At 47.8% G+C, this 24,494-nt stretch overlaps 1 protein-coding gene and 1 long non-coding RNA gene across 2 annotated transcripts in view; one reads left to right on the top strand and one right to left on the bottom strand.

Annotated features, from left to right (window-relative positions):
• Positions 1–550: 550 nt before the first annotated feature.
• LOC111539596 lies at positions 551–7,833 on the bottom strand. The gene is made up of 2 exons (XR_002730730.1): positions 7,633–7,833; positions 551–940 (listed from the first exon to the last, which is right to left on the bottom strand). It is a non-coding gene; the product is annotated as an uncharacterized LOC111539596 (long non-coding RNA).
• Positions 7,834–7,922: 89 nt separating this feature from the next.
• Positions 7,923–24,494, top strand: part of MOCOS (molybdenum cofactor sulfurase) — a 58,973-nt gene continuing 42,401 nt past the window's right edge. Inside the window, exons 1-5 of the mRNA XM_023207478.3 lie at positions 7,923–8,091; positions 15,366–15,455; positions 18,812–18,878; positions 19,892–20,533; positions 23,306–23,382. Of these exons, the coding sequence (XP_023063246.2) occupies positions 7,938–8,091; positions 15,366–15,455; positions 18,812–18,878; positions 19,892–20,533; positions 23,306–23,382 (1,030 nt within the window). The 5' untranslated portion in view covers positions 7,923–7,937. The remainder of the gene's footprint in view (positions 8,092–15,365; positions 15,456–18,811; positions 18,879–19,891; positions 20,534–23,305; positions 23,383–24,494) is intronic.

Raw genomic sequence — 24,494 nt, 5'->3', positions numbered from 1 at the left:
ACTCCAGTCTGGGCAACAGAGTGAGACTCCATCTCAAAAAAAAAAAAAAGTGTCTGGGACCCAGAACCGAGTGAAGACACCAGAGTGAAGGAGAGAGGCCACGCTTTGTCTGAGAAGCTCCTCCTGGGGTGGAAGGCACAGCTCCACAAAGGCTGCTCTTGCAGAGGCTCCCCTGCAGCCAGGTGCCTGCTGACTGTCCCCAAACTGCCCGCCAACAGAGAGGGATGCAAAGGGAGCCTCTTCCAGCTCAGTGGAATAGGCAAATTATGTCACCTTTCACTCCGGACTCTCACTTCTGCCCCTGCTACCCTTAGTGTTTGGCTTTTGCTGACATTTTCCTCCTACATCTTTTCTCCTGACCAAGTTCTAGATATTTCATAGGGCAGTCTAGGTAAGTGTTGGAACCTCAATGAGTCGAGCAACAGAAACCCAGCTCACACTGGCTATCACTGTGGGCAAGCTGTTCCCCTCATTTCTGAAAGTGGAGATAAGATTAGTGTATGAGTCTGGCTTCCATTCAACTGTGTGTGAAAAACATTGTAAAATTTTCTTTCTGGTTTACACAAGTTAAAAGTTTATTTCTCTCATATGAAAGGAGTCAAGGCAGACAGACCAGGATGGGCAGGGAGATGTCTACAGGATCAAGGACCCAGGCTCTTATTTCGCTGTCTGATGTCCTCAGTATGAGGCTTTCGCCTTCCAGGATGGCTGCTTGGCCTCCTGCCATGATCTTTGCATTCCAGCCAGTAAAGAGGAGGAAGGCATGAAGAAAGGCCTGCCCCTGACTTTAAAAACATTTGTTGGAAGTCCCATATGATTTTGCTTAATCTCCTCAGGCAGAATTTAGTGTTGTGGTCATACCTAGCTTCAGGAGAAGCTGGGAAATTAAATCTTTATTGCAGATGCCCATGTGTTCAGCAGAAAACTGGGGTGCTTCATTCTGGCAGAAAGGTAGAACAGCAGTGACCAGTTTGTAGGATCGTCCTGAGAATTAAATGAGCCAACTAGTGAAAAACACTAGTTTGGTGCCTGGGATATAAATAAGACAGCACTGATTTGTATCTGGTACTATTATGATTAAATAAAGCTCAGCTCATGTCACCTCCATAGAGCCTTTAGTAAACTCCTCAAGTATTCTTTTATTTCTCTGAATTCCATAGTATTTTATTCCAATTTTCTTTTATGGCACTTGTCACCTTCTATCTTCTATTTTTGTGTATGTTTTATGCTGTGTCAGGTAGATGCCTTCTTTTGTAAGGAAGTTCATCTCAAACACAAAGGAATTACTGGCTCATATGACTGAAAAAAGTTCAGTGGTGGGATAGGCTTCAGATGCAGTCTGATATGGGCTCTGCCTTCCTTTCTCTAGTTTGCTCAGCTCTGCCCTTTCCATGGCAGCTTTCTCCTTTTGTTATTATTTGAAACTGAGTTTCGCTCTTGTTGCCCAGGCTGGAGTGCAGTGTCCTGATCTCAGCTCACTGCAACCTCCACCTCCTGAGTTCAAGTGATTCTCCTGCCTCAGCCTCCTGAGTAGCTGGGATTACAGGCACACGCCACCATGCCTGGCTAATTTTTGTATTTTTAGTAGAGACGGGGTTTCACCATGTTGGCCAGGCTGGTCCTGAACTCCTGACCTCAGGTGATCCACTCGCCTCAGCCTCCCAAAGTGCTGGGATTACAGGCGTGAGCCACTGGGCGTGGCCCGTTATTATTTTTAATAGAGACAGGGCCTCACTGTGTCACCCAGGCTGATCTTGAACTCCTGGACTCAAGCCATCCTCCTGTCTTGGCCTCCCAAAGTGCTGGGATTATAGGGGTGAGCCACCATGCCTGGCCACATGGCAGCTTTCTCCTGAGGCTATTCTCCCTCATTGCCATAAGAGGAATGCAAACAGCCCCTATGTGACTTTTTTCCTTGTTAATATCAAAGGAAATAACCCTTAGCAGTAAGTCTCTAACTTTACTCTGACTGGACCATTCCTCAACTAATCACAGTGGGCAGGGGAAAACTACACATTGAGTGGCTTGGGCTTACCCATCTGATGTAATGAGCTGTGAGATCACCTATGCTGGCCTAGAGGCAGAGTAGATCCCAATGAGATCACATGGCTGCTCTAATGTGGGGTGGTTTTCCAAAGCAAAATCAGAGGGGCCAATGGATATAGGATGGGCAAGCAATATGAGCCCCCTGGACAAGCCTGCTAAAGCCTAAACACCTGGCCATCAGATGGTTTTCCTATTGTCCACAGCATCTGGCAGTGTATTGTCACATATTTGCTGAATTCAGGGATGAATGAGTTTGACAACATTGATGGCTGGTGGAGAAACCATTCTCAAATGTAATCTGCCAGTCAGTAAATAGAGTATCTGAGATTCCTGTCTTGGTGCTATAAAGGGGTAGGGGGCAAAGAATAGGAAGGAGGTGCTAGCACAGAAGGGACCAAGAAGGGGCTGGCCTGGCCCAGTGGATCTGCTCATGAATGAACATGGAAGAAGCCAAGCCCCTGGGAAGACAGCGCCAGGAAGACTGCTGCTCTGGGCCCTCCGCCCTCTCAGTCCTGTGGTCAGCCTAGTACTGGTTTGGTTGTTTCAAACATTAGATATAATGGAGCCTTGTTCCCAATCATGTTATGATGTTGAACTGCCCTTTTAGTTTCTATTCACAGGAAAGGTCTTGTGTCAGTCTAGGGGAGGGAGCTTCCTGGGGTTTCTGATCTTTCTTTCCACTGCTTTCAGTTTCTGCGGGGGCACTCTGCCAGTCTTTGGAGAGAAACTTGCTCCAATGCTGTGTCTGTCTCACTGCTTCCTGTGCCAGCCCACTTCTGATTTCCTAGGTACCAGGATATCCAGGTTTGTGAGCTCTCATTGTTGGGAAAGTGTGCATTGCACTCTAGTAGGACACACTTAAGTTAATTTCATTATCCAAACCAAATTCAGCCTTCTTGGATATGCCTATCCCTATCCTGATTAATTTGGTGGGAAATTTGATCCCTCAAAATTGCAGCCCCCAACTGTAGGTTGGTGCAAAAGTAATTGCGGCTTTTGCCATTTTGATGCAAAAGGCGCAATTACTTTTGCACCAACCTAATATCTTCCAGACTAGAAGGCCAAGGTTTTCAGGGGGCTTGCCAGTGGGAAAACCTCTACCCTTACTCACCATTTAGGACTTGACCATCATAGTGGAGCTGCCATCCCCGCCTGGTAATAATAGAGCTGTTCCTGCTTAGGCCACTGCGTATACCGCCTACCCAACAAGTTTAACAGTCTGTCCTAATTGCTTAAGTTTAACCCTTGTCCTAATTGGCCTTATGGCCTTAGATATTGCCAAGGTGCTCTCTTCTGGCTCTGTCCCCACTTCTCTAACTGAGCCTTCCCACCTGTGGCATGAGACAGAGACCCTTTAAGCCACTGTCCCCAGGGCTCTGTCCTCTTTCCCTAAACACTTCAGAGCTCCTGAGATGACCTGTGCACAAGCCCCTGACATGACTCAAGTCTCCAACCCCAAACACTCTATCCCTTTTGAGCCCTGAATCTCCACTGAGATGTCCTGAACCGAGTTCCATATTGTCTCCCTGTGCCTGAGACTCCTTGTGTCCACTCAGTATCCTAGTCTGACAGCACCAAGTCACCTTGGGCCAGTCTTCAGTCCCATTAGTCCCTGAATTTCATCACTTCTGCATGATCCGGGCCTCAGACCAGGCCCTCACTGCTTTTCACCAGGACTTTTGCCCGGCCTCTGACAGCAGTGCTCCCTGCAACCTCCCCACTCCCACCTCCTCCACTGCTGCCTGGGGTCTAAGCACACCCCTGATCCAGCCACTCTCAGGAGGAGACTCTAGAGTGTTCCTGTCCCTTCTGGACCAAGGCCAGCTTTCTTCTCTGTACCAGAAAATCTGGCCCCTCTTACTTCTCTCACTCCCCTTCACACTTATCCCCACGGAGAGGCAGTCTGTGCTCCAGCTTCATTAAAATTCCTGCATCTGGAATTTTGTGAGCCTTTTTGCACCTCTAGACCTTTAAGTATGGAATGCTGCCCTCCCTCCCCCACCTCCTCCTTCAGGACCCTCTGGGCAGGTCTCCTAGCAGCCCCAGGTCTGGGAGGCTCTTTACCCCAAACCTGGACCTTTGTGGGAAGGACTCTTCTCCAGCACTCTGCAGCCTTGGAGGGGTGACCTGACTATGAACCTGTCTCCTTCCCCATCCCAGGAGCCTCTCAGGCACAGAGACTGCCTTGCTGACTGTTGTCTTCCTAGTGCCTACCATGTTTGCAGCAGGGCGCAGCTGTCCACTGAACACTGAATGAATGCCCCTGCCAAAAGTGCTAGTAATTTTCAAGTGAATCTTCTAGTGTTTCAAGCCGGGACAGGTGCAAGAAGTTATAGCTGGTTTCCCTGCTCCCATTTCTCACAGGCTCATCCAATCTGATCATGGCCATTGGATAGTTCTACCTGAATCACCCACAGGGCACTTTCTAGCTTCAAAGCCTGCCTTTTGTTGTTTTTCCATCGCCAACTCCGAGCCTAACTCTGACATTCATTCATCTTCTGCTGAGCGAGTGAGTGAGTGAAAGAATGAATGAATGAATGGAAGAATACATGAAGGAACGCTTTGTATGTAGTAGAGAATTCTTTCACATGGAGCCCATTGCTAGGAGACATTGGGGGTGGGAGTTGTTAACCTAGGAGCAAGGGGATTTGGGGAAACATCAGGAGGTAAGGAATTAGGCTCAGTGAGCGGCACCAGGGACTAAGATTCACACAGGGGGAGAGATTTAAAGTACAAAATTGAGGGCATCTCACCTGTCTGCCCAACTGACTCATAGACACATAATTTTTCAAGTTCTTAGGTGAGAAAGGGCTGTAAGTGGGAGGTGGAAGAGCTGTTTTCCTACCTAGCTGTAAACTTTAAGTGCAGAAGCTGGCCTCCTGGCACCTCAGCATGGACCAGCTCAGTTTGCTTGGAAGCTCCAAGGCCAGCAGCTGGACCAGGTGAGAGGTGGCCATGGCAGCCTGTAGCACAGGGCCCAGGAGATCACTCCTCTTCCCAGGTCAGACATTCCTTGGTGGGGATAGAGGTTCTGCTTAAGGCGGGTGACAGCAAACAATCTGACTTCTGATAGTCTCTTTCTGGTAGGAGCGGCCCAGGGAATCCTGCTGAAATGTACCTAAGGGTGCCAATTAGAGGCCAAGACTCCCATTGTTTCTCATATCCCCTATTCCTCCCCCATTCTTGACCAGCTCACTGCTATGGCCCACTTCAAAGGCTTCCTCCTTTGGGTTACCTTCCCTGGATATCTTGCTAGGAAGTAGCCACTTCCTCTCTTGCAATCCTGTACCTGCATCCTGAACCAGTGCTGCCTGGGCATTCAGCCCACATTGCCTTGTGGCTAGTGTAGGTTCATTTTCCTACTCAGCTGTAGGCACTATCGTCACATCCACCCTCCCAAGCACACAGTGCCCTGGATGAACATAGCCAACTGCTTTAAAGTATTTCTTGATTAACAGTAACTCAGTGATTTTTAATAACTTTCAGGAGTTCTGCACTGAGTTGGCCTCTTCCAGTCCATCACTAGGCAAGCTTGTCTGAAGCAGCACCCCTGTGGACCGGTGGTTTGTTAGTTGGCTGCAGAACTCCTTGAAGAGAGGTAGGTGCTCCTTACATTCCCAGGGAAATGACCTAGGCCCTTCCTCCTCAGAGTGCCATTCATGAATGAGGCATCAGCATCACCTGGGCTACTTAGACACACAGACCCTCAAACTTAAAGAGTCAGAACCTGCCTTTGAATAGGCTGTCTAGGGGATTCATGCAAATGAATGCCTGGAAACCCTGGCCTAGGAAAGACCCTCACTGGGAAGCAGGTCTTTAAAAGGAGGGGCGAGGAGTGACACACTGAACAGCTGCTGGATCAACCCCACCCCTCTCTCAACTTAGATGGGGAAACTGAGGCCCTGGAAACTACAGAGGCTCACACCAGAGAGTTAGCAAAACACACTTCCCTGCCTGGGCTCTGGAGGCTGACTTCTCAGCTGCTAGCTTGTCTTCTAGCTGTGTGCCCTTGTGCAAGTTATTCTGCCTCTCTCTGCCTCAACTTCCCCATCTGTAAGAGCAACCTCGTAGATCTGCATATTTGATTATTGAACGACCAGGACAGGTAAGAGTGTACACAGTGCCGTGCCTGGCACACAGTGAGGCCCTGTATGTAGCTCTTGTTATTAGCGCTGCCCAAAGCCACATTCGCAGAAGACAGTCCAGCATCCAAAGTGCCTGCTTGAAGCATGGCCAGAAGGCAAGCAGATGGTGGGGTAGGCAGTGATGTCAATGAGCAAAAGCCTGCATCCATCCATCAGTACATTCACTCCTCCTCGAATAACTATGGGTGTTTGTCAAGTAAGGTCCTGACCATTCAGCAGTGAGGGAGAGAGCTGGGGTGGTCAGTGGGCAGAGGCCACTGAGGAATACGGGTACCTGGGCATGGACTCTAGCGCTGCAGTCCACAGACCCCAGGTCTCTGGCCAGGGGAAAATAAGCTTTTAGTGAGGGGTCTTTCTCTGGCCTGGTATCAGGGGCCTGGGCCAGAGAGCCAGGGCTGTGTGCTGCCTTCCCATGGCTCTCATGCTGGGCACCAGTACGCATCATGCATCAGCAAGGATCCTAGGGCATCTGCAGCCCATACCCTGGGTGACAGCTGGCCTGGATGCAGCACAGGTTGAGCTCTTGGGGCATAGGCCTTCCCACCTCCTCCTCACGCTGTATGCCTCCAGGGCCTGTGGGCCGCCTGTACCTGATCGCCCACCTTGGGTTCTCCACCGAGCCTGCCTCTGAGTTATCTCCGGTGAGTCCCCAGCACCTGCCTCCCACCTGCAGCGGGTTCCGCACTGCCCACCACCCATGACATTCGACTACCCACGAGGCACCTCGCCTGGGTGTGCAGTACCTGTTTTGCTTCCACCCCGTTCCCAGTAGCGGGTTCCGCACCTGGGATCACACGTGAGATTCCCCCCACCCCACAACCGCATGCCTGGTCTTTACTTCTGCACCTGCTGCCCCACCCCTGCATCCCGCTCCGCACTTCCCACGCATAAGGTTTGACCAGGCCCTCCCAATTGAAGCACCTGTTCTCCAAGACAGCCGCTGTGTCTCGGCTGCTCTGGGTGCAGGCCCGAGTAGGGATGGGAGGAGGTGCTCTTATTCCACTCCCTGTCCGGGACAGGGGCAGCTTTTCCTAGGGCATTCTTGTCTCAGTAGAGAGGGCCAGCTACACCCACATACGGGAAGTGCGGGGCGGGATGCAGTGGTGGGAAGGCAGGGAGGAGGGCCCAGTGCGCGGTTGGGATGTTGGGAGGGAGGGGAAGCTCAGCTCACGGGGATTCCAGTTGCTGTGCCGGCTCCAGGGAAAGCCCCCGAGCCTCCCGGTTCCGACGGTGTGCAGCCACTGAGAATTCATTAGCTGCGTGGATCCCTGATCTTTTCCCTTTTCTACCCTTTGCTTAGCCGCATTCTCACAAACTGCAAGCACGCGCCCCGCTGGTTAGCAGCAACCCGAGAACGCCCCCCCCCCCCACCCCCGCAAGACGCCGGTACCTGCGAGGAGGAGGGTCGTGGGGTTCCAGGATGCCAAGCAGGAAAGATCACCTCGTTGCTTCTTCCACCAGCCTCTCCGCGGGACATAGCTAAACTTGAACTTAGCATTCCAAGGGTCTGGAAACATCTTCGTGGGACCCATCGAGAGGTTGCTTAAAGACTGGCACCCGCTCCTGTGGCCAGGTGGGAAAAGGGCGGGCCAGCAGTGAAAGTCCGGCCGGGGCGCCACACCCAGGCCGTGGATTCCGAGAGGCTGCAGGCTGGCGGCCCGGGAGGCGCGGCAGGGGCGGAGTCGCCGGGGGGCAGGCTTCGCGCACTTCCCGGGCCGGGTCAGCCTGGATGGACGAACCCGAGCCATGGCCAGCGCGGCGGCGGAGTCGGGGCGGGAGCTGCCGGCCTTCGCGGGGTCCGGGGACCCGAGCGCACCACGGCTAGCCTACGGCTACGGCTACGGCTACGGCCCAGGCAGCCTGCGCGAGCTGCGGGCGCGCGAGTTCGGCCGCCTGGCAGGTGAGGCGGACGGGCGGGCAGGCGTGGGGGACACGAGGTTTCTGGAATCGACGTGGACGTATCTTTTGCTGCTAGTGAGAGCGGCGCTACCTAATTTGTCAAGTAAGGTCCTGGCCATTCAGCAGTGAGGGAGAGAGCTGGGGTGGTCAGTGGGCAGAGGCCACTGGGGCATTTTGAATAAATTGGGGCGCATTTTGAATCAAAACTCCAGGAGGGACGTGTCCACGCGTCCGCTTCGTAGACATGGCTCCCTGAGGTCCCACCTGCAGCCCCAAGGCTTCTTGCTACTCTTATTCTTCAGACTTTCCAGTGGGCAGGACTAACCCAGCCCTCTTGCCCTTTTCCCGCCCTCTGCGAGTGGGGCTTAGGATGGTCCTTGCCCTCTCTTGTGGGAGACCCCTCACTCTAAAGGGCCTGCTGGGGCCGGGGTTGCAAAAGACAGCATATCCAGCGGCCGTGACGCTTCGGATGTCCGCCCGGGGTAGGAGCGGTGAGTGGGCCGCCAGCGCCCGGGCTGGGACAGCACCTCTGCCGGCGCGCCAGGTTGGGACCCAGAGGCCAAGGCCTTCTGGTAGGGGCCTCCCAAGGCTGCACTCTGCAGACTCCTCTGGGATAGCCCGTATTCAGCTTTGATTCTCGAAACCTCATTTTCCTCACTCTTGCAGCGTCAGAACAATCCCTCTGAGCTCCAGTTGGCTGGAGGACTAGAAGAATTAGCAAACAGTGCAATTTCACCTTTAAGAACAGGGCGAGCCTGTGAATTAGATAAGAAAACCAAGATCACATCGTGCCTTTCCTCAGAGCGGAACAGGCTGATAAAATTGCAAATCAAGCTCCATCTGGCCTTGGCTGACCCGGCCGTCTGCTGCCCGGGTCCAAGTTAGTGACTCATCCTTGTGACAGGGACTTTGGGTGCAGGACTTCATCAAGCCCCAGAGCCGCGTACCGGACGGTCAGGGAGGGTCTGCAGGTGAAGTGGGCACGTCGTGGCACAGGGCACCGGGGTTTGAGTGCATCTACTCTGTCGCGATGAACAACTGGTAACTACTCCCCTTCTCGGGGCAGAACAGCAACCATGAGGTAGGTTTCACTACTCGGGTAGCTGATTTCAGCGCTCCGGGTCACTTCCTAGTGTCATGGAGGGTAACTGTGTTTTCCCTTTGGGGGCTGTGAGAACTGTGGTCTCCTCCGGTGTGTCTCCTCTGGCTTCCTAAGTAGGGAGAGTCAGGAGGGAGACAGGGGTGCCTTCTGCCAGCCTCTGTCTATTCACTCCTCATCCTTCCCTGTTGCAGGGTCACCTGCTGGAGACAGCTCCTCACCCTTCTTTTGTATTCTGTCTCTCTCATCTGTTAATTATGGAAATTTCCTACCACTCAGAAATAGACAGAGACTATGAATGCCCACAGGTGCTGGGGAGGGAGGCTCTCCATTCTTTGAAGCAGCTCTTAAAGGCTACCTGAGTAATTATGTCAGCACCACACCTCCTTAATCCCCTAAATCTCCTCCAGCTGTGATCTCTCACGCCTACTATTGGCCAACCTCTCCCCTCAATGCTACCCTGGGAAAGTAGAGCTATATTCTTGTCCCCTCCTGGTTTCACTCCTGTTCCTCAAAGAACACTACTTTTCCCCTCAAATGCAAAACTGGGATGTGTCAGCCAGGCTGGCCCTCAGAACTCCTTTACCGCTTACTGTATTTCTGGTAGTGTTGTGGGCATCTTTTATTTAATGCAAGTTCCCCGTATTTCCTCTACATTATGGTTAAAGTGGACATTTGTGCACTAACCTGATGCCCCTCCCACTGCTGGGAGTCTTGGAACATGTCCGCTTGTTTTTCTCCTAGAAACAAGCCAGAGAGAGGGCAGGAAAAAACAAACCAAAATAATATAATCTCTTCCTCGTTCTTCCTCTCCCCTCATGAAGTTTTTCTACCAGTTTGAGAATTTCTCTGGTTAAGTGGTAGCTCAGAATAATTAAAATCTTAAGCTTTAAGGGCTGAAATGTGTTACCTAGCGATTTGGATGGGAACTTCCTTGCTTTTGTGAAGGGAGCATATTGAATACACAGATGTGTGTCAAGGGTCTCTGGAAGCCTTCGTGCTGAATGATGACTACTCATCATGCTGGAATGAGAACTGGACAAGGATGACCTAGAGCTGACTCTGGAATTCTCTTTCCTGAAGAAGATCTGATGCCATTTAACTTTGGTGTCATTCACCTGTTTCTAATAGCAGCTACACCTGTGTCCCGAGCATTGGACTAGGTGCTGCCATATACCAGCTCATTTAACCTTTGTCCCATCTGCAGATGAAGGAACAGGGGCCCAGAGTGGCTAATGGTGGAGCCAGGATTCAACTCTGGGTTGATTGACTTGGATTCCGTACCATTAATCCCTATGCTGTTTGACTTTCTCCTAACATCACATGTATGACTGATCTAACACAGCTTTTGCACCCTTTTGTTTTTCCTGCAAAATTAACCGTTGGACCAAAAGCCAAAGCAGCTTTTTCTCCAATAGCTACTTGGCCCTGCAGAAGACTGTGGCACAGTGTGAGATGCTCCCCAGAAGCTTCCAGGTCTCACCTGTGGCCTTGATGCCTGGGTGAACAAAAGCCTTTCTTTTGGTTTGGTACCTTTGTATTTCTGTATCTTTAGAAAACGTTTCAGAACATTATTTTAAAAGTATCTTTTTGGACTAGGTCATACATTTGATATGGTTTCGCTCTGCGTCCCCACCTAAATCTCATGTCTAATTGTAATTCCCAATGTTGGGCGAGGGACCTGGTAGGAGGTGATTGGATCAAGGGGGTGGATTTCCCCCTTGCAATCCTCGTGAGAGTGAGTTCTTACAAGATCAGGTTGTTTAAAGTGTGTAGCACAAACTGGGTGTGGTGGCTCAAGCCTGTAATCCTAGCACTTGGGAGGCTGAGGTGGGCCAATCACTTGAGCCCAGGAGTTCAAGAACAGCTTGGGCAACATGGTGAAACCCCGTCTCTACAAAACATACAAAAATTAGGCAGGCTTATGCCTAAAGTCCCAGCTACTGAGAAGGCTGAAGTGGGAGAATTGCTTGAACCTGGGAAGTCAAAGCTGCAGTGAGCTGAGATTGCGCCACTGCACTTCAGCCTGGGCAACACAGTAAAATACTGTCTCAAAAAAAGAAAAAAACCAAACAAACTTTCTTTAGCCAGGTGCGGTGGCTCATAACTGTAATCCCAGCACTTTGGGAGGCCAGCCTGGCCAACATGGCAAAACCCCGTCTCTACTAAAAGTATAAAAAATTAGCCCAGTATGGTGGCACATGCCTGTAATCCCAGCTATTTGGGAGGCTGAACCCAGGAGGTGGAGGTTGCAGTGAGCTGAGATTGAGCCCCTGCACTCTAGCCTGGGTGACAGAGCAAGACCCTCTCTCTCTCAAAAGAAAGAAAAGAAAAAAGTGTGTAGCACCTCCCCCTTCACAAGTGCTTTCTCTCCCCCACCCTTTCTCCCCCGCCCCACCTCCTGTCACCATATTAAGATGTGCTTGCTTTGCCTTCCATCAAGATTGTAAAGTTTCCTGAGGCCTTCCTAGCCATGGCTCCTATACAGCCTGTGCAACTGTGACTCAGTTAAACCTCTTTTCTTTATAAACTACCCAGTCTCAGGTAGTTCTTTATAGCAATGTGAGAATGGACTGATACAACATTTAATGGTATCAGATTCAAAAGTTGCCAAAGGAAGGTGAAGAATCACCAGGGAGCCTGCCTCTCACTCCAGCTGCAGCCACTGTGGCCACCTCAGAGTCAACTGCTGTCACTCATGTCTTGTGTATCTTTCCAGTGGTTGTCTATATTTATGTGTGCATGTGCACACTTTTTGAGACAGGGACTTGCTCTGTCACCCAGGCTGGAATGCAGTGGCATGATTATAGCTCACTGCCACCTTGACCTCTTGGTCTTAAGCTATCCTCTTGCCTCAGCCTCCCAAGTAGCTGGTACTACAGGTGTGCACCACCATGTCTGGATATATATTTCTATAGAGAAGGGGTCTCACTATGTTGCTTATTCTGGTCTCAAATTCCTGGCCTCGAGCAATCCTCCTGCCTCGGCCTCCCGAAATCCTGGGATTATAGATATGAGTCACTGTATCCAACCCTTACACTTTAAAAAAAAAAAAAAACACACACACACACAAAAAAGTCAGCCATATGTCTCAACACCTGACATAGTTTGTGTTTAAGGTCTTTCTCTGCCATTATCATACTAGCTTCTATTTTGTTCATTGCTATGTTCCCAGCACTTAGAACAATGCCTGGCACTAAATATTTCTTGAATGCAAACACAATAAACTAGGAATGAAAGAAAAATTAACCAACTGATAAAGGTCATCTTCAAAACCCCCCACAGCTAACATCATACTTTGTGGTGAAAGACTGAAAACTTTCATCCTGAGTTTGAAACAAGACAAAGGTGCCTGTTCTCACCACTTCTATTCAACATTGTACTGGAGGCTGTAGCCAGGGCAATTAGGCAAGAAAACAAAATAGAAGGGTTCCACATTGGAAAGAAGTAAAACTATCTCTACTTGCCAGTGATAGAATCCACACACAAAACTATTGGAATTTAAAAACAAATTTAGCCAAGCGGTAGGATATAAGATCAATATGCAAACATCAGTTCAATTTCTATACATTGGCAATACTATGAAAATGAAATTAGAAAAACAGTTCCTAAGGCATCAAAAATAAAAAAAATTATCAAAAGAAGTATGACATACACTGAAAATTGTAAAACATCATTGAAAGAAATTAAAGAAGACCTAAATAAATGGAAAGATATCCTGTATTGATGGGTTGGAAGACTTAATATTGTTAACATGGCAATAATCCCCAAATTGATATATAGATTCAATGAAATTCCTATCAAAATCCCAGTTGCCTTTTTGCAGAAGTTGACAAGCTGATTTTAAAATTTATATAGAAATGCAAGTGACTCAGAATAGCCAAAGCAATCATTTTATTTTATTTTATTTTTTGAGTCAGGTTCTCTGTCATAAAGACTGGAGTGCAGCGGTGCAATCTCAGCTCATTGCAGTCTCCGCCTCCCAGGCTCAAGTGATTCTCCTGCCTCAGCCTCCCAAGTAGCTGGGATTACAGGTGCACATCATTACTGCCTGGCTAATTTTTGTATTTGTAGTAGAGATGGACTTTCAGCATGCTGGCCAGGCTGGTCTTGAACTCCTGACCTCAAATGATCCACTCGCCTCGGCTTCCCAAAGTGCTGGGATTACAGGTGTGTGCCACCGCACCTGACCTCAAAGCAATCTTGAAGATCAAAGTTGGAGGAATCACACTTTCCAGTTTCAAAACTTACTATAAAGTTGCAGAATAAAGACAGTGTAATATTGGCATAAGTATACACATATAGACCAATGAAATAGAATTTTAATTCAATAAACCCATATGTCTATCGTCAATTGATTTTCAACAGATTCCAAGACTATTCATTGAGGCAAATAATAACTTCTTCAATGAGTGATATTGGGACAACTGGATATTGACATGCAAAAGAATGAACTTAGACGCCTACCTCATACTGCATTCAAAAATTAACTCAGTGGATCAAAGACCTAAATATGAAACAGCTAAAAGTATAATATTCTTAGAGTAATACGTAAGCGTAAATCACTAGGACCTTGTTGGTTTAGACAATAATTTATGACACCAAAAATGCAACAACAAAAATAGACAAATTGAATTTTATCAAAGTTAAAAAGAACTTGTATGTTTCAATGAACATCAAGAAAGCGAAAGGATAACCCACCAAATGAGAGAAAATACATCCACATAAAAACTTGTACACCAGTATTCATAGCAGCAATCATTTATAATACACAAAACTGGAAACAACCCAAATATTCCTCAGTAGATGAATGGATACATAAAATGTGGTATATTCATACAATGGAAAACTATTCTGCCATTAAAGGAAGTTCTGATGCATGCTACAATGTGGAAGTACCTTGAAAACATTATGCTAAGTGAAAGAAGTCAGACACTAAAGGCCACATATTGTATGGTTCCTTTTACATGAAATGTTCAGAATAGGCAAATCTAGAGAAGCAGAAAGTAGATTAGTGGTTATCAAGGGCTGGGGTTGGAGGCACTGGGGAGTGATTGGTAATTATATGGGATTTCTTTTGGGGATGAATGAAAATATTCTAAAATTAATGGTATTTATGTAATTTTATGAATATGTTAAAAACCACTGAATTGTATACTTTAAGAGGGTGAATTTTATGTCTCAATTAAGCTTTGATAAAACAACCCATTCTACACAAAACATTTGATAAGTGAATGAATGACTCTCTTCATATTATATGTACTTAAAAGTGTATCTCAGAGTTTGTTTCATGTCAGTACTTATTAGATAGTGTACAATGTTTATTTTAAAAGCGCATCGATGGACATTTAAGTTGTTTCCAATCTTTTGCTATTGCAGGCAATAGTTCATTGAATATCCTGATATTCAGGTCATTCTACAAAAGTGTGGGTATTTGTAAGGTGAATTCCTGCAAGAGGAATTGCTAGGCCAAAGGATGTGTACATTTTAAAGCGTGAACTGATGTTGCCAAATTGCTGAGCATAAAGAAGGTGGTATACCTGTGTACCCTCCTACCAGCCGTGTACCAGTGAGCTTGTTTCGCCACAGCTCCATTCACACATTGAGGGATCCAACCACTGATCTCTGCCAATCTGATCAGTAAACCACAGTATCTCATTTTCATCTAAATTTGCATTTCTCTCTGAGAGAGGCTGGAAGGATCATTTGCATTCCTTGTATTCTTGGAAGCTCTCACAGCTGCATTAGGGTTGAGTGGTGCAGAGCAGTGTGAGAAAGTAGGATCAGGGCTCTCCCCTCAGGGAATCCTCCCAGAACCTCCAGAACAGGTTGTGAGTCACAATGTGAAACAGCTTTGCCGCCATTCATCACCAATGTCTGCTGGGCACCTTCTCTGTGAGGGATGCTATTCCAGGTTCACAAAAGAGTTAAGAGAGCTGATTAATCAGGAGGGCTCTCTCAGGGCTTGAAAGCACATTAGAAGCGCAGTCCTTCCACTGCTCATGCCTACACTTGGATTAAGAGGCACATATCAAGAGGCACGGGGCTCAAGTCAGTGGCCTGGTGTTACGTCGACACACATTAGATGGCATCGGTTGGGCTTATACAAACCAGATTCAGGTAAAAGGACTGAAATACCCATGAAAAACAACCTGCAGGTTTATTTTTTCTTTCAGGAACTGTCTACCTTGACCATGCAGGTGCCACCTTGTTCTCCCAGAGCCAGCTCGAAAGCTTCACTAATGATCTCATGGAAAACACTTACGGTAATGAAAAACGCCTGAAATGGGTTTTAGTCAACTACATGCAGCTGATGTACCTATGCATATTAAATGTTGGATTAATAGACTGGGACTGTACTGACCACAAAAAGCTGAATAAGCTCCGTGTAAGATAGGGGCCAGGCAAGCACCTGGGTCATTCTGTACTGTAAACGTGCGGCCGGGATGGAGGGAGCTGGCTCAGGGACAGACACACAGGTTACTACCAGAAGAAGGGGCCAGTGTTAGGAAGGGCACAGAGATTCAAAGGTGCTGTGTTTGAAGGTGGTGAGTGACCCTGTACAGTGCAGAGAGTAGGGCAGCAGGAGGGATGTTAATTCAGTCATTCACCCTATAAATGCTCATTGAGCCACTATGATGTGTGCGGCACAGTGCTATAATGGGAACAAAATAAACAAATCCCTTTCTTCTTGGACACTGTGATCTAGTCCTGCAAGACAAGACCTTAAGTGAACTCCAAATAAATGTAATTACCAACTGTGTGAAGGACTGTGGACAACAGGTGCCTAGTTCCAGGCCAGCCTGTATCTGTAGTGACAGTGGGGTTGGCTTGTGTATGTCAGGGAAAGTTTCCTTTGGAGTGGAGTGGATGAGGAGGATCAGCCAGAATTCACTCAGACAAGATGGGGAGAAGTGCGAGCAGGCAGGGTAACAGCCTGAGCCAAGATCCTGTAGTGGTTTCAGGAACCAGTCCAGGAACGTGGAGGGAGGAGAGCGGGAGAGGTCCGAATGGGGAGGGAGGGAGAAGAAGCCAGTGCGGGGCGTTGTAGATGCTTGATCTTTGTTCTAGGAGCAATGGTATTGTCATCAGTGGCATTTATTAGCAGCATAACATGATCCTCACATGCTATGAAAAGGGAATTTGAAGTCATAGTGACAGTAACAATTGTAATATTTGTGATGAGAATAGCGATAAATAACATTTATCAGATACTCACTATGAGCTTTCTCTTTTCAGCCTCACGACAACCCAAGAAGCATAGGTTCTGGTATCACTCCTGTTTTATAGGTGAAGAAATGGGGCCCCAGAAAGGGCAAGTAACTAGTCTGAGGCTTCACAGGAAGGACTGGAGCTTGGGGGAGCTAGAAGCTGGGTTTCCAGGTAGTTTAGCTCCAGAGCCCAAGCTGTTAGCCTCCACCAGAGTGCCTTGATTCAGGATACTTCTGTTATGCCACATTAAGGGGTTTCTATCTTGGCTCTATGCAGCCAGCAGATATTTAAATCTGGGGAACAGTCTTCTGGGAAGGTGCCAAGGAGGGATTTATCTTGATTTTAATCTGCAATTTGCAAAGGGACTTGTAGTTCTCCTTCTTTGACCTTTGCAAGAGCCATAACCGTGGGAAAGCCTGAGAGATAGCAGAGATGAGATTGCAGGTGGTCCTAATGATGCAGAGCTAAAGCTAAGCAGAGGAAAGATAATTAGGATAATTACCAGGTCCCACAGGTTACTAGCAATGTGGAAACGGAACACGCGGTGGCTGCAGTGGCCAGAAATCCAGTGCAATCTTTCAGTGTATTTTGAAGGAAAAAATCTAAAACAAAAGGGCAAAGTCTGCGTTAATGAGCACATGTAGCTCCTGAGAAATGCTGGTGCCTGGCCTGATAGGTCAGGCCTTACCAAGGCCTGTCTGGGGGCTAAGTTTGAGGGAGGTCTTGATACTCTAGGACACACTTGGTGAGGACACCGGGAAGGCAGCAAAACTAGAAGTTGAAAGGAAGACTGAAATTGGGAGGAGGGCCTTCATCCTTGAGACTGGGTGGCTAAGGGCAGCACAGTGGCCCCCTTCACATATTTGGAGGCCGGGATCGATTATTTCTGCAGGAATGGTATCAGTAGCGGTGGTGGGATCTGCAGGGCAATAGGTGGGGACTTAGATTAAGTGGTGTTCATGGCTCTGCTTCATGCTTGGAGAAAAGGGCTGCCTCCTGAGGCTGTATACTACGTTCTCTGGAGTTAAAACAGAGCTGCTGCCACCTGTCCAGAACATGTAGAAGAGCCTCTTGCACTGGCCTGCTTCTGAGCTGACTTCCAGCTCTAAAATACTCTTCCCGATCACATTTGGTTTTACTAGTGAGGAGAGATTTTTTTTTTTAACCGTATCATAAAATTTACCAGTTGGGTACAGTGTCTCAGGCCTATAATCCCAGTGCTTTGAGAGGCCAAGGTAGGAGGATTGCTTGAGCCCAGGAGTTTAAGACAAGCCTGGGCAACATAGCAAGAGCCTATCTTTACAAAAAACCAAAATTTACAATATCAGCCAGGTGTGGTGGCACATGCCTGTGGTGCTAGCTATTCAGGAGGCTGAGGCAGGAGGAGCCCTTGAGCCCAGGAATTCAAGGTTATAGTGAGCTATGATCATGCCACTGTACTCCAGCCTGAGTGATAGAGTAAGATTCTGTCTCTCTAAAAAAAGCAAGCAAACAAACAAAAAATCTATTTCAGGTGTCCAATAATGATTTTTTTGGTAATTGACCTAGTGATGCAATCATCACTATAAATCAGTTAGATGTGTTTATTCCCCCAAAAAGATCCTTCATGCCCATTACAGCTAATCCTTGTTGCTGCCCTCAGCCCCAGGCAATTGCTAATCTACTTTGTGTATCTCTCTACAATTCTTTTGCTGGACATTTAATGTAAATTGATTCATGCATCTTGTATATTCTTGTGTCTGGAGTATTTCATTTACCATGCTTTTGAAGTTCTTTCATGACATAGCCAGTAGTTTGTTCCTTTTTATTGGCAAATAACTTCCCTGGCTGGGCGCAGTGGCTCATGCCTATAATCCTAGCACTTGGGGAGGCTGAGGCAGGAAGATTGCTTGAACCCAAGAGTTCAAGACCAGCCTGGGCAACATAGTGAGACCTCATCTCCACAAAAAGTAATTTTAAAAAGTAAGCCGGGTGTAGTGGTGCACACCTGTAGTCATAGTTACTCAGGAGGCTGATATGGGAGGATTGCTTGAGCCCAGGAGTTTGAGGCTGCAGTGACCTATGATCATGCCACTACACTCCATCCTGGGTGACAGAGCAAGACAGCAAAAAACCAAATCACTTTTAATTTATGGATGTAGCATATTTTGTTGATCTGTTCACCCATTGATAGACATTTACATTGTTTCCAGAATTTGGCTTTCTGAATAAAGCTATGAACATTCACGTGCAAGTCTGTATGGACATAAGTTTTCATTTTTGAGGGGTAGAAATCTAGAAGTGGAATTGTGGGGTGATATGGTAGTTTTATGTTGAGCTTTTTGAGAAACTGAGGGAGTGGGTTTGGAAGGAACACAAAAGAAGAGACCCTAAATAGTGACTTGGTGGCCTTGTCTTTGTAACCTGCCAGGTAATCCTCACAGCCAGAACATCAGCAGCAAGCTCACCTATGACACTGTGGAGCAGGTGCGCTACAGGTAAGCCTCAGGGACACCTGCCAAACTGGGCATACCTGGTGGAGCAGGTGTGCTACAGGTAAGCCTCAGGGACACCTGCCGAACTGGGCATACCTGGTGGAGCAGGTGCGCTACAGGTAAGCCTCAGGGACACCTGCCGAACTGGGCATACCTAGGCAGACAGACTTCCTAAGACTTGCCTGCATCCCACAAAGGTTCTGAGTTGGTTTCAGGAGGATCACAGTTGGCTAAAAGGCAATGCATGCATGTTGAGAAACATCAGAGTCAGAGCTCAGAAAGGCGGGGTGAGTAGATGCAATGTGGGGCAGGTGAGAGGCACAGGTAGATGCACACAGCTGTTCTGTGTGGCTCCAGAGACTCTGTAGTGCCAGAGTGACAGGGAGTGACCCAGGATCCTAGGTCTTGTTTTCAGAAAGAAGAAAAGTACTATTTCTCTGGTTTTCCTTTTCATAAGAAGTTTTATTAAGCATCTTGTTTTCTTCCTGTCTTTTTTCCCTTTTCTCCCCCTTTTCTTACTAGTATTTGTATGTTAAACAGCTCTCTATACTTTCTACATGTAACAGTATCTGGCAAATAATTTCCAGGTGGTACTTAAAATTATTAACACAATTTCGAGTTATTTCAAATTTGAAAGTGGTACTGTTTTGCTATTAGGGTTGCCAAAATTTAAAAGCAATGTAAGCAGGTTGATTACTACTTAAACCTTGTTATGTTAGAGCTGCGTAGAAAGCACCAAGGAGAGAGGGTAGTATCAACTCTGATTAAGTTTATCGTGGATTTTCATCATATCAAATTGGAGATATCCAGTGATATTTGGGAGGTAAGACGATTTCGCCAACTGGAACTCGTTCCCGCGGCTTCCATTGCCCCGCTCTAATTTCACAGCTGTGGCAAAGCCTATCTATCTATCCATTAAGGTAGAGATGTCATAGTTAATAGAAACAAAACAGCCTGCAAACATTCAGCGCTGGGGCTGAGATCCAGGGGTTGCGGGGATGTTGTGCTTCTTCCAGAATCCTGGCGCACTTCCACACCACCGCAGAGGACTACACTGTGATCTTCACTTCTGGGAGCACGGCTGCTCTCAAACTGGTGGCAGAGGCCTTTCCATGGGTGTCCCAGGGCCCAGAGAGCAGTGGGAGTCAGTTCTGTTACCTCACCGACAGCCACACTTCTGTAGTGGGCATGAGGAACGTGACCATGGCCATAAATGTCACGTCCACCCCGGTCAGGCCAGAGGACCTGTGGTCTGCAGAGGAACGTGGTGCTTCGGTCAGCGACTCAGACTGCCAACTGCCGCATCTCTTCTGCTACCCAGCTCAGAGTAACTTTTCTGGAGTCAGATACCCCCTGTCCTGGATAGAAGAGGTCAAGTCTGGGCGGTTGCACCCTGTGAGCACGCCTGGGAAGTGGTTTGTGCTGCTCGACGCAGCCTCGTATGTGAGCACCTCGCCTTTGGACCTGTCAGCTCACCAGGCCGACTTTGTCCCCATCTCCTTCTATAAGATCTTCGGGTTCCCTACGGGCCTGGGTGCTCTGCTGGTGCATAATCGTGCGGCTCCTCTACTGAGGAAGACCTACTTTGGAGGAGGCACAGCCTCTGCCTACCTAGCAGGAGAAGACTTCTACATCCCGAGGCCATCAGTGGCTCAAAGGTAACCTTGCCACAGGGGAGGGGCCAGAGGAGTTCAGCAAAGTGGGGGCTGGTCTGTTTCTCCTGGAGGATTATGCAAGAGGTGGGTCTGGCTTTGGGGTCAGCAGAATTCAGGTTACTGGCAGGGACAGGCTGATAGCAGGGCTCAGATCTGGGAGGCAGAGGTTGACTGGAGGTGACACAGGTGGTTCAGTGAATTCTGCCCCCATTTGAGAGAGTTCTCCAGAGCTGTGAGAGGACCGGGGCCTGCAGATAAGAACTGCACACAGGAGAGGTGAAAAGCCCCCATGGTGTAAGGAGGGTGAGCTACCAGGCCTTTGCCCTCAGCACTGACAAGAGATTGCAGCAGTTGAAACAGTGGCTTTAAAAGGTGAACCCAGTGGCTTTAAAAGGTGGCACCGTTTGGAATAAGTCTGCCCACACATTGACAGCATAGCTGGTTCTCCAGCAGCCAGGATCAGCTTAGCCTGGCATCTAGTTAGCTGGAAGAATCAGTTAAAGCAGAGACCCCCAGACTTGTGAGGCATTGTTAGCAGCAACCTCAGTGAGCCCCACTATGAGTGTTACAGAGGGAGTCTGGGTACAGGCTGTCACTTGCCCTCAAATGCCAGAGGCCTCTGCCTGGGTTGTTGGCATATGCCTTATCCCCAGGCTGCAAAGGCAGGTGGTGTGAGTTATGCTCAGAAATCTTTCAGATGGTGACAGCTGGGATCTGTAAGGTCGAATGTATCAAGGCTGAAAATGGTGGCTGACCCAGGGTTCTGCTGGATCAACAGTGGTGACATAGGGTTGGGTAGGCAACTAATCACCTACAGGATTCTGGAGAAGGCCTGGGACATAGATGGGAAGGGCTTTAGATCCCCACGGACCCCACACAGACTCAAGGGTCCTGCATGTAGGGCCATGGCCTTGACAATAGAGTCAGCATTAGCTGTGTATGCCTGAGGCTGGACCACTGGGGAACGAGTCCCCGCTCCACTGCACACCAGCGAGGGGACGTATGACTTGTTCTCTGCACCTCATGTTTTTTCTGTAAAGTAGAAATGATAATATTGGGCCAGGTGTGGTGGCTCACGCCTGTAATCCCAGCACTTTGGGAGGCTGAGGTGGGTGGATCACGAGGTCAGGAGTTCAAGACCAGCCTGCCCAACATGGTGAAACCCTGTCTCTACTAAAAACACAAAAATTAGCTGGGTGTGGTGATAGGTGCCTGTAATCCCAGCTACTCAGGAGGCTGAGGCAGGAGAATCGCTTGAGCCCAGGAGGCGGAGGTTGCAGTGAGCCAAGATCACGGCCACTGCACTCTAGCCTGGGTGACAGAGCAAGACTCCATCTCAAAAAAAAAAAAAAAAAAAGAGAGAGAGAAATGATAGTAGTATTCTTTTAGAGCTAACATAGGTGAAGTATCAGAATGGTGGGGATCAATGTTAGGAGGCTATTTGATGTCTCTTTTATTTAGGACTTGTCCGTAGTTGGGGGGCTTCTAAAATAGGAACGCTCATGTAAAACCTTTTGACTCCAAGTGTGATAATTTACTATGTAACAGAACCAAATGAGAAAAGAATGACAGGCATAATATAATGTAACTTACAGGCAGAACAAAGTGACACCTCACATTTAATTTGGCCAATAAGGGCACCTGAAGGCCAAGAGAAGTGGGGCAGCTCACTGGGGGCCAGGGCATGGGTGGGCTGGGGGGAATCAGACCTCTTTCCTTTGATTCAGGTAGATGACTTTACAACAGATGACACGCCAACATTCCCAGAAAGCTGAATATGTTTATTTACCATTATAAGCCAATTTTTTTTCTTGTGAACTTAGGACCAGAACTCAAGAGATTTAACACTCAACCTAAAGGTTTATTGAATGGGTACCTTGACTATGTTCCTAACTTTATGTATTTTATAACTCAGTGAAGTACATCCCTTGACAGAAACAAAAAACCCCTCTTTTAAGAAAGAATCTATTAAGTATTTGATCAATAAATAATTATCAATCAATTAATAACTGGCTAGTTTTAACAAAATTTTTTGTAGAGATGGGGTCTTGCTGTGTTGCACAGGCAGGTGGTTTCAAACTCTTGGCCTCAAGTGATCCTCCCACCCGGGCCTCCCAAAGTGTTGAGATAACAGGCATGAGCCACTGTACCTGGCCACCCTACGAAATTTAGAGCAGCCCAAGAAAACTGCACAGTGGGTCAGGGCCAGAGGCAGCCAGACAGGTCTTGGTGTACAAAGTACCCCCATCCTGAAGGGCAGAGCAATGTTTTATAAGACAGCAGAGGGAAGGTATTAATAGATTACAGCTCTATTAGTCCAATTTCACACTACTATAAAGATACTACCCAAGACTGGATAATTTATAAACAAAGGAGGTTTAATTGGCTCACAGTTCTGCATGGCTGGAGGGGCCTCAGGAAACTTATAATCATGGTGGAAGGGGAAGCAGGCACTTTCTTCACAAGACAGCAGGAGAGACAGAGAAGAGCCCAGGGGAACTGCCATTTATAAAACCATCAGATCTCGTGAGAACTCTTTCACTATCACAAAATGAGAACAGCAAGGGGGAATCCACCCCCATGATCCAGTCACCTCCTATCAGGTCCATCCGTCAACACCTGGGGATTACAATTAGAAATGAGATTTGGGTGGAGACATAAAGCCAAATCATATCAACAGCTAAGCCTAAAATCTAAAGCTCATTATATACCACAAAATGCACATGGATTGTTTTGGTCACAGCTTGACCTATTCTCCTCACCCTGTGGTTATAGGTTTGAAGATGGCACCATCTCATTCCTTGATGTGATCGCGCTAAAACATGGATTTGACACCCTAGAACGCCTCACAGGTCAGTGGACGTTTCTATCCCTGTGGAATTTGCTCCTGTTGTTGTATCCTTGAGGGAGCTCTGGCACAGGTGTGATTCAGGTGAAGGAGACAGAGTCTGTGGAAGTGACTGGCACTCCATGCAGTTAAATTTGATTCCTAGTAACTTCAAAACCACTTCAGAGAGCAAGAGAATGAGGTGGGGTTTTTGGATTGCTTTCTGTTTTTTCAGCTGAAATAACATTTTAACAGGTAGAAGACATTCCAAATCAGGAGACTGATAGCTTCACAGAATGGCAGGAGCCTCCCTGGGTCCTGAGAATGGTTATAGATCCTGAGGCCTTTACCCGCTCTCGCCTTTCTGGGTCCTCCCCACTGCCCCACGGGGTAGCTCTGCCCATGAATGAGCTGACGCTCCAAGAGGTTAAACACGTTCCAGGCCAGGGAGCTGGAAACCAGGAGGGCCAGGATTTAACCCAGGTCATACTGATGCCTAACCATGGGCACCCAACCACTGTGTCTGCCGATGGTCTTCACATGGCGCCTGCTTTCTTTCCTGGCCATTGCTCTTTTGTCACAGTAATGGGACCCTTCAGTGCCTTAACGTTAGTCTTAGCCCAACACTAGGGGCAGACAGGATTCACGGGAAGAGAGGGTCGCCCTGATGCAGGGAGGTGAGTGGGCATGATCTGGGACAATGGGAGGAGTCAGTGAAGACAGGCACTGAGTAGTGAGTACTTTCCAAGGAAAGATATTAACAGGGCCCCCAAACTGCAGTTGACAGGGTCTATCAGGACCAGGCACCTTGGAACGCAAAGGTTGACTGTACCAGTCCACAATATGGCAAACCTTGATTTTTTTTTCCTATGTAATTGTTCCTTTTTTAAAAAATAAAAATTGTGGTAAAAAATACATAATATAAAATTTACCATTTTAACTATTTTTAAGTGTACAACTCAGTCATAGTAAGTACATTCACAATGTCTTGCCACCATCACCACTATCTATTTCCAGAACTCTGTCATTCTCTACCCATTAAAAAATAACTCCCTATTTCCTCCTCCCCCTCCAACCCTTGGAACTACTTTTTTTCTCTGTGGATTTGCCTATTCTTGGTAACTTATCTAAGTAGAA

The sequence above is a fragment of the Piliocolobus tephrosceles genome, chromosome 18, assembly GCF_002776525.5.
Source record: "Piliocolobus tephrosceles isolate RC106 chromosome 18, ASM277652v3, whole genome shotgun sequence".
NCBI classification, from domain to species: Eukaryota; Metazoa; Chordata; class Mammalia; order Primates; family Cercopithecidae; genus Piliocolobus; species Piliocolobus tephrosceles.
The sequence above is the reverse complement of the archived record's forward strand: the minus strand, read 5'-3'. Positions and strand labels throughout refer to the sequence as shown.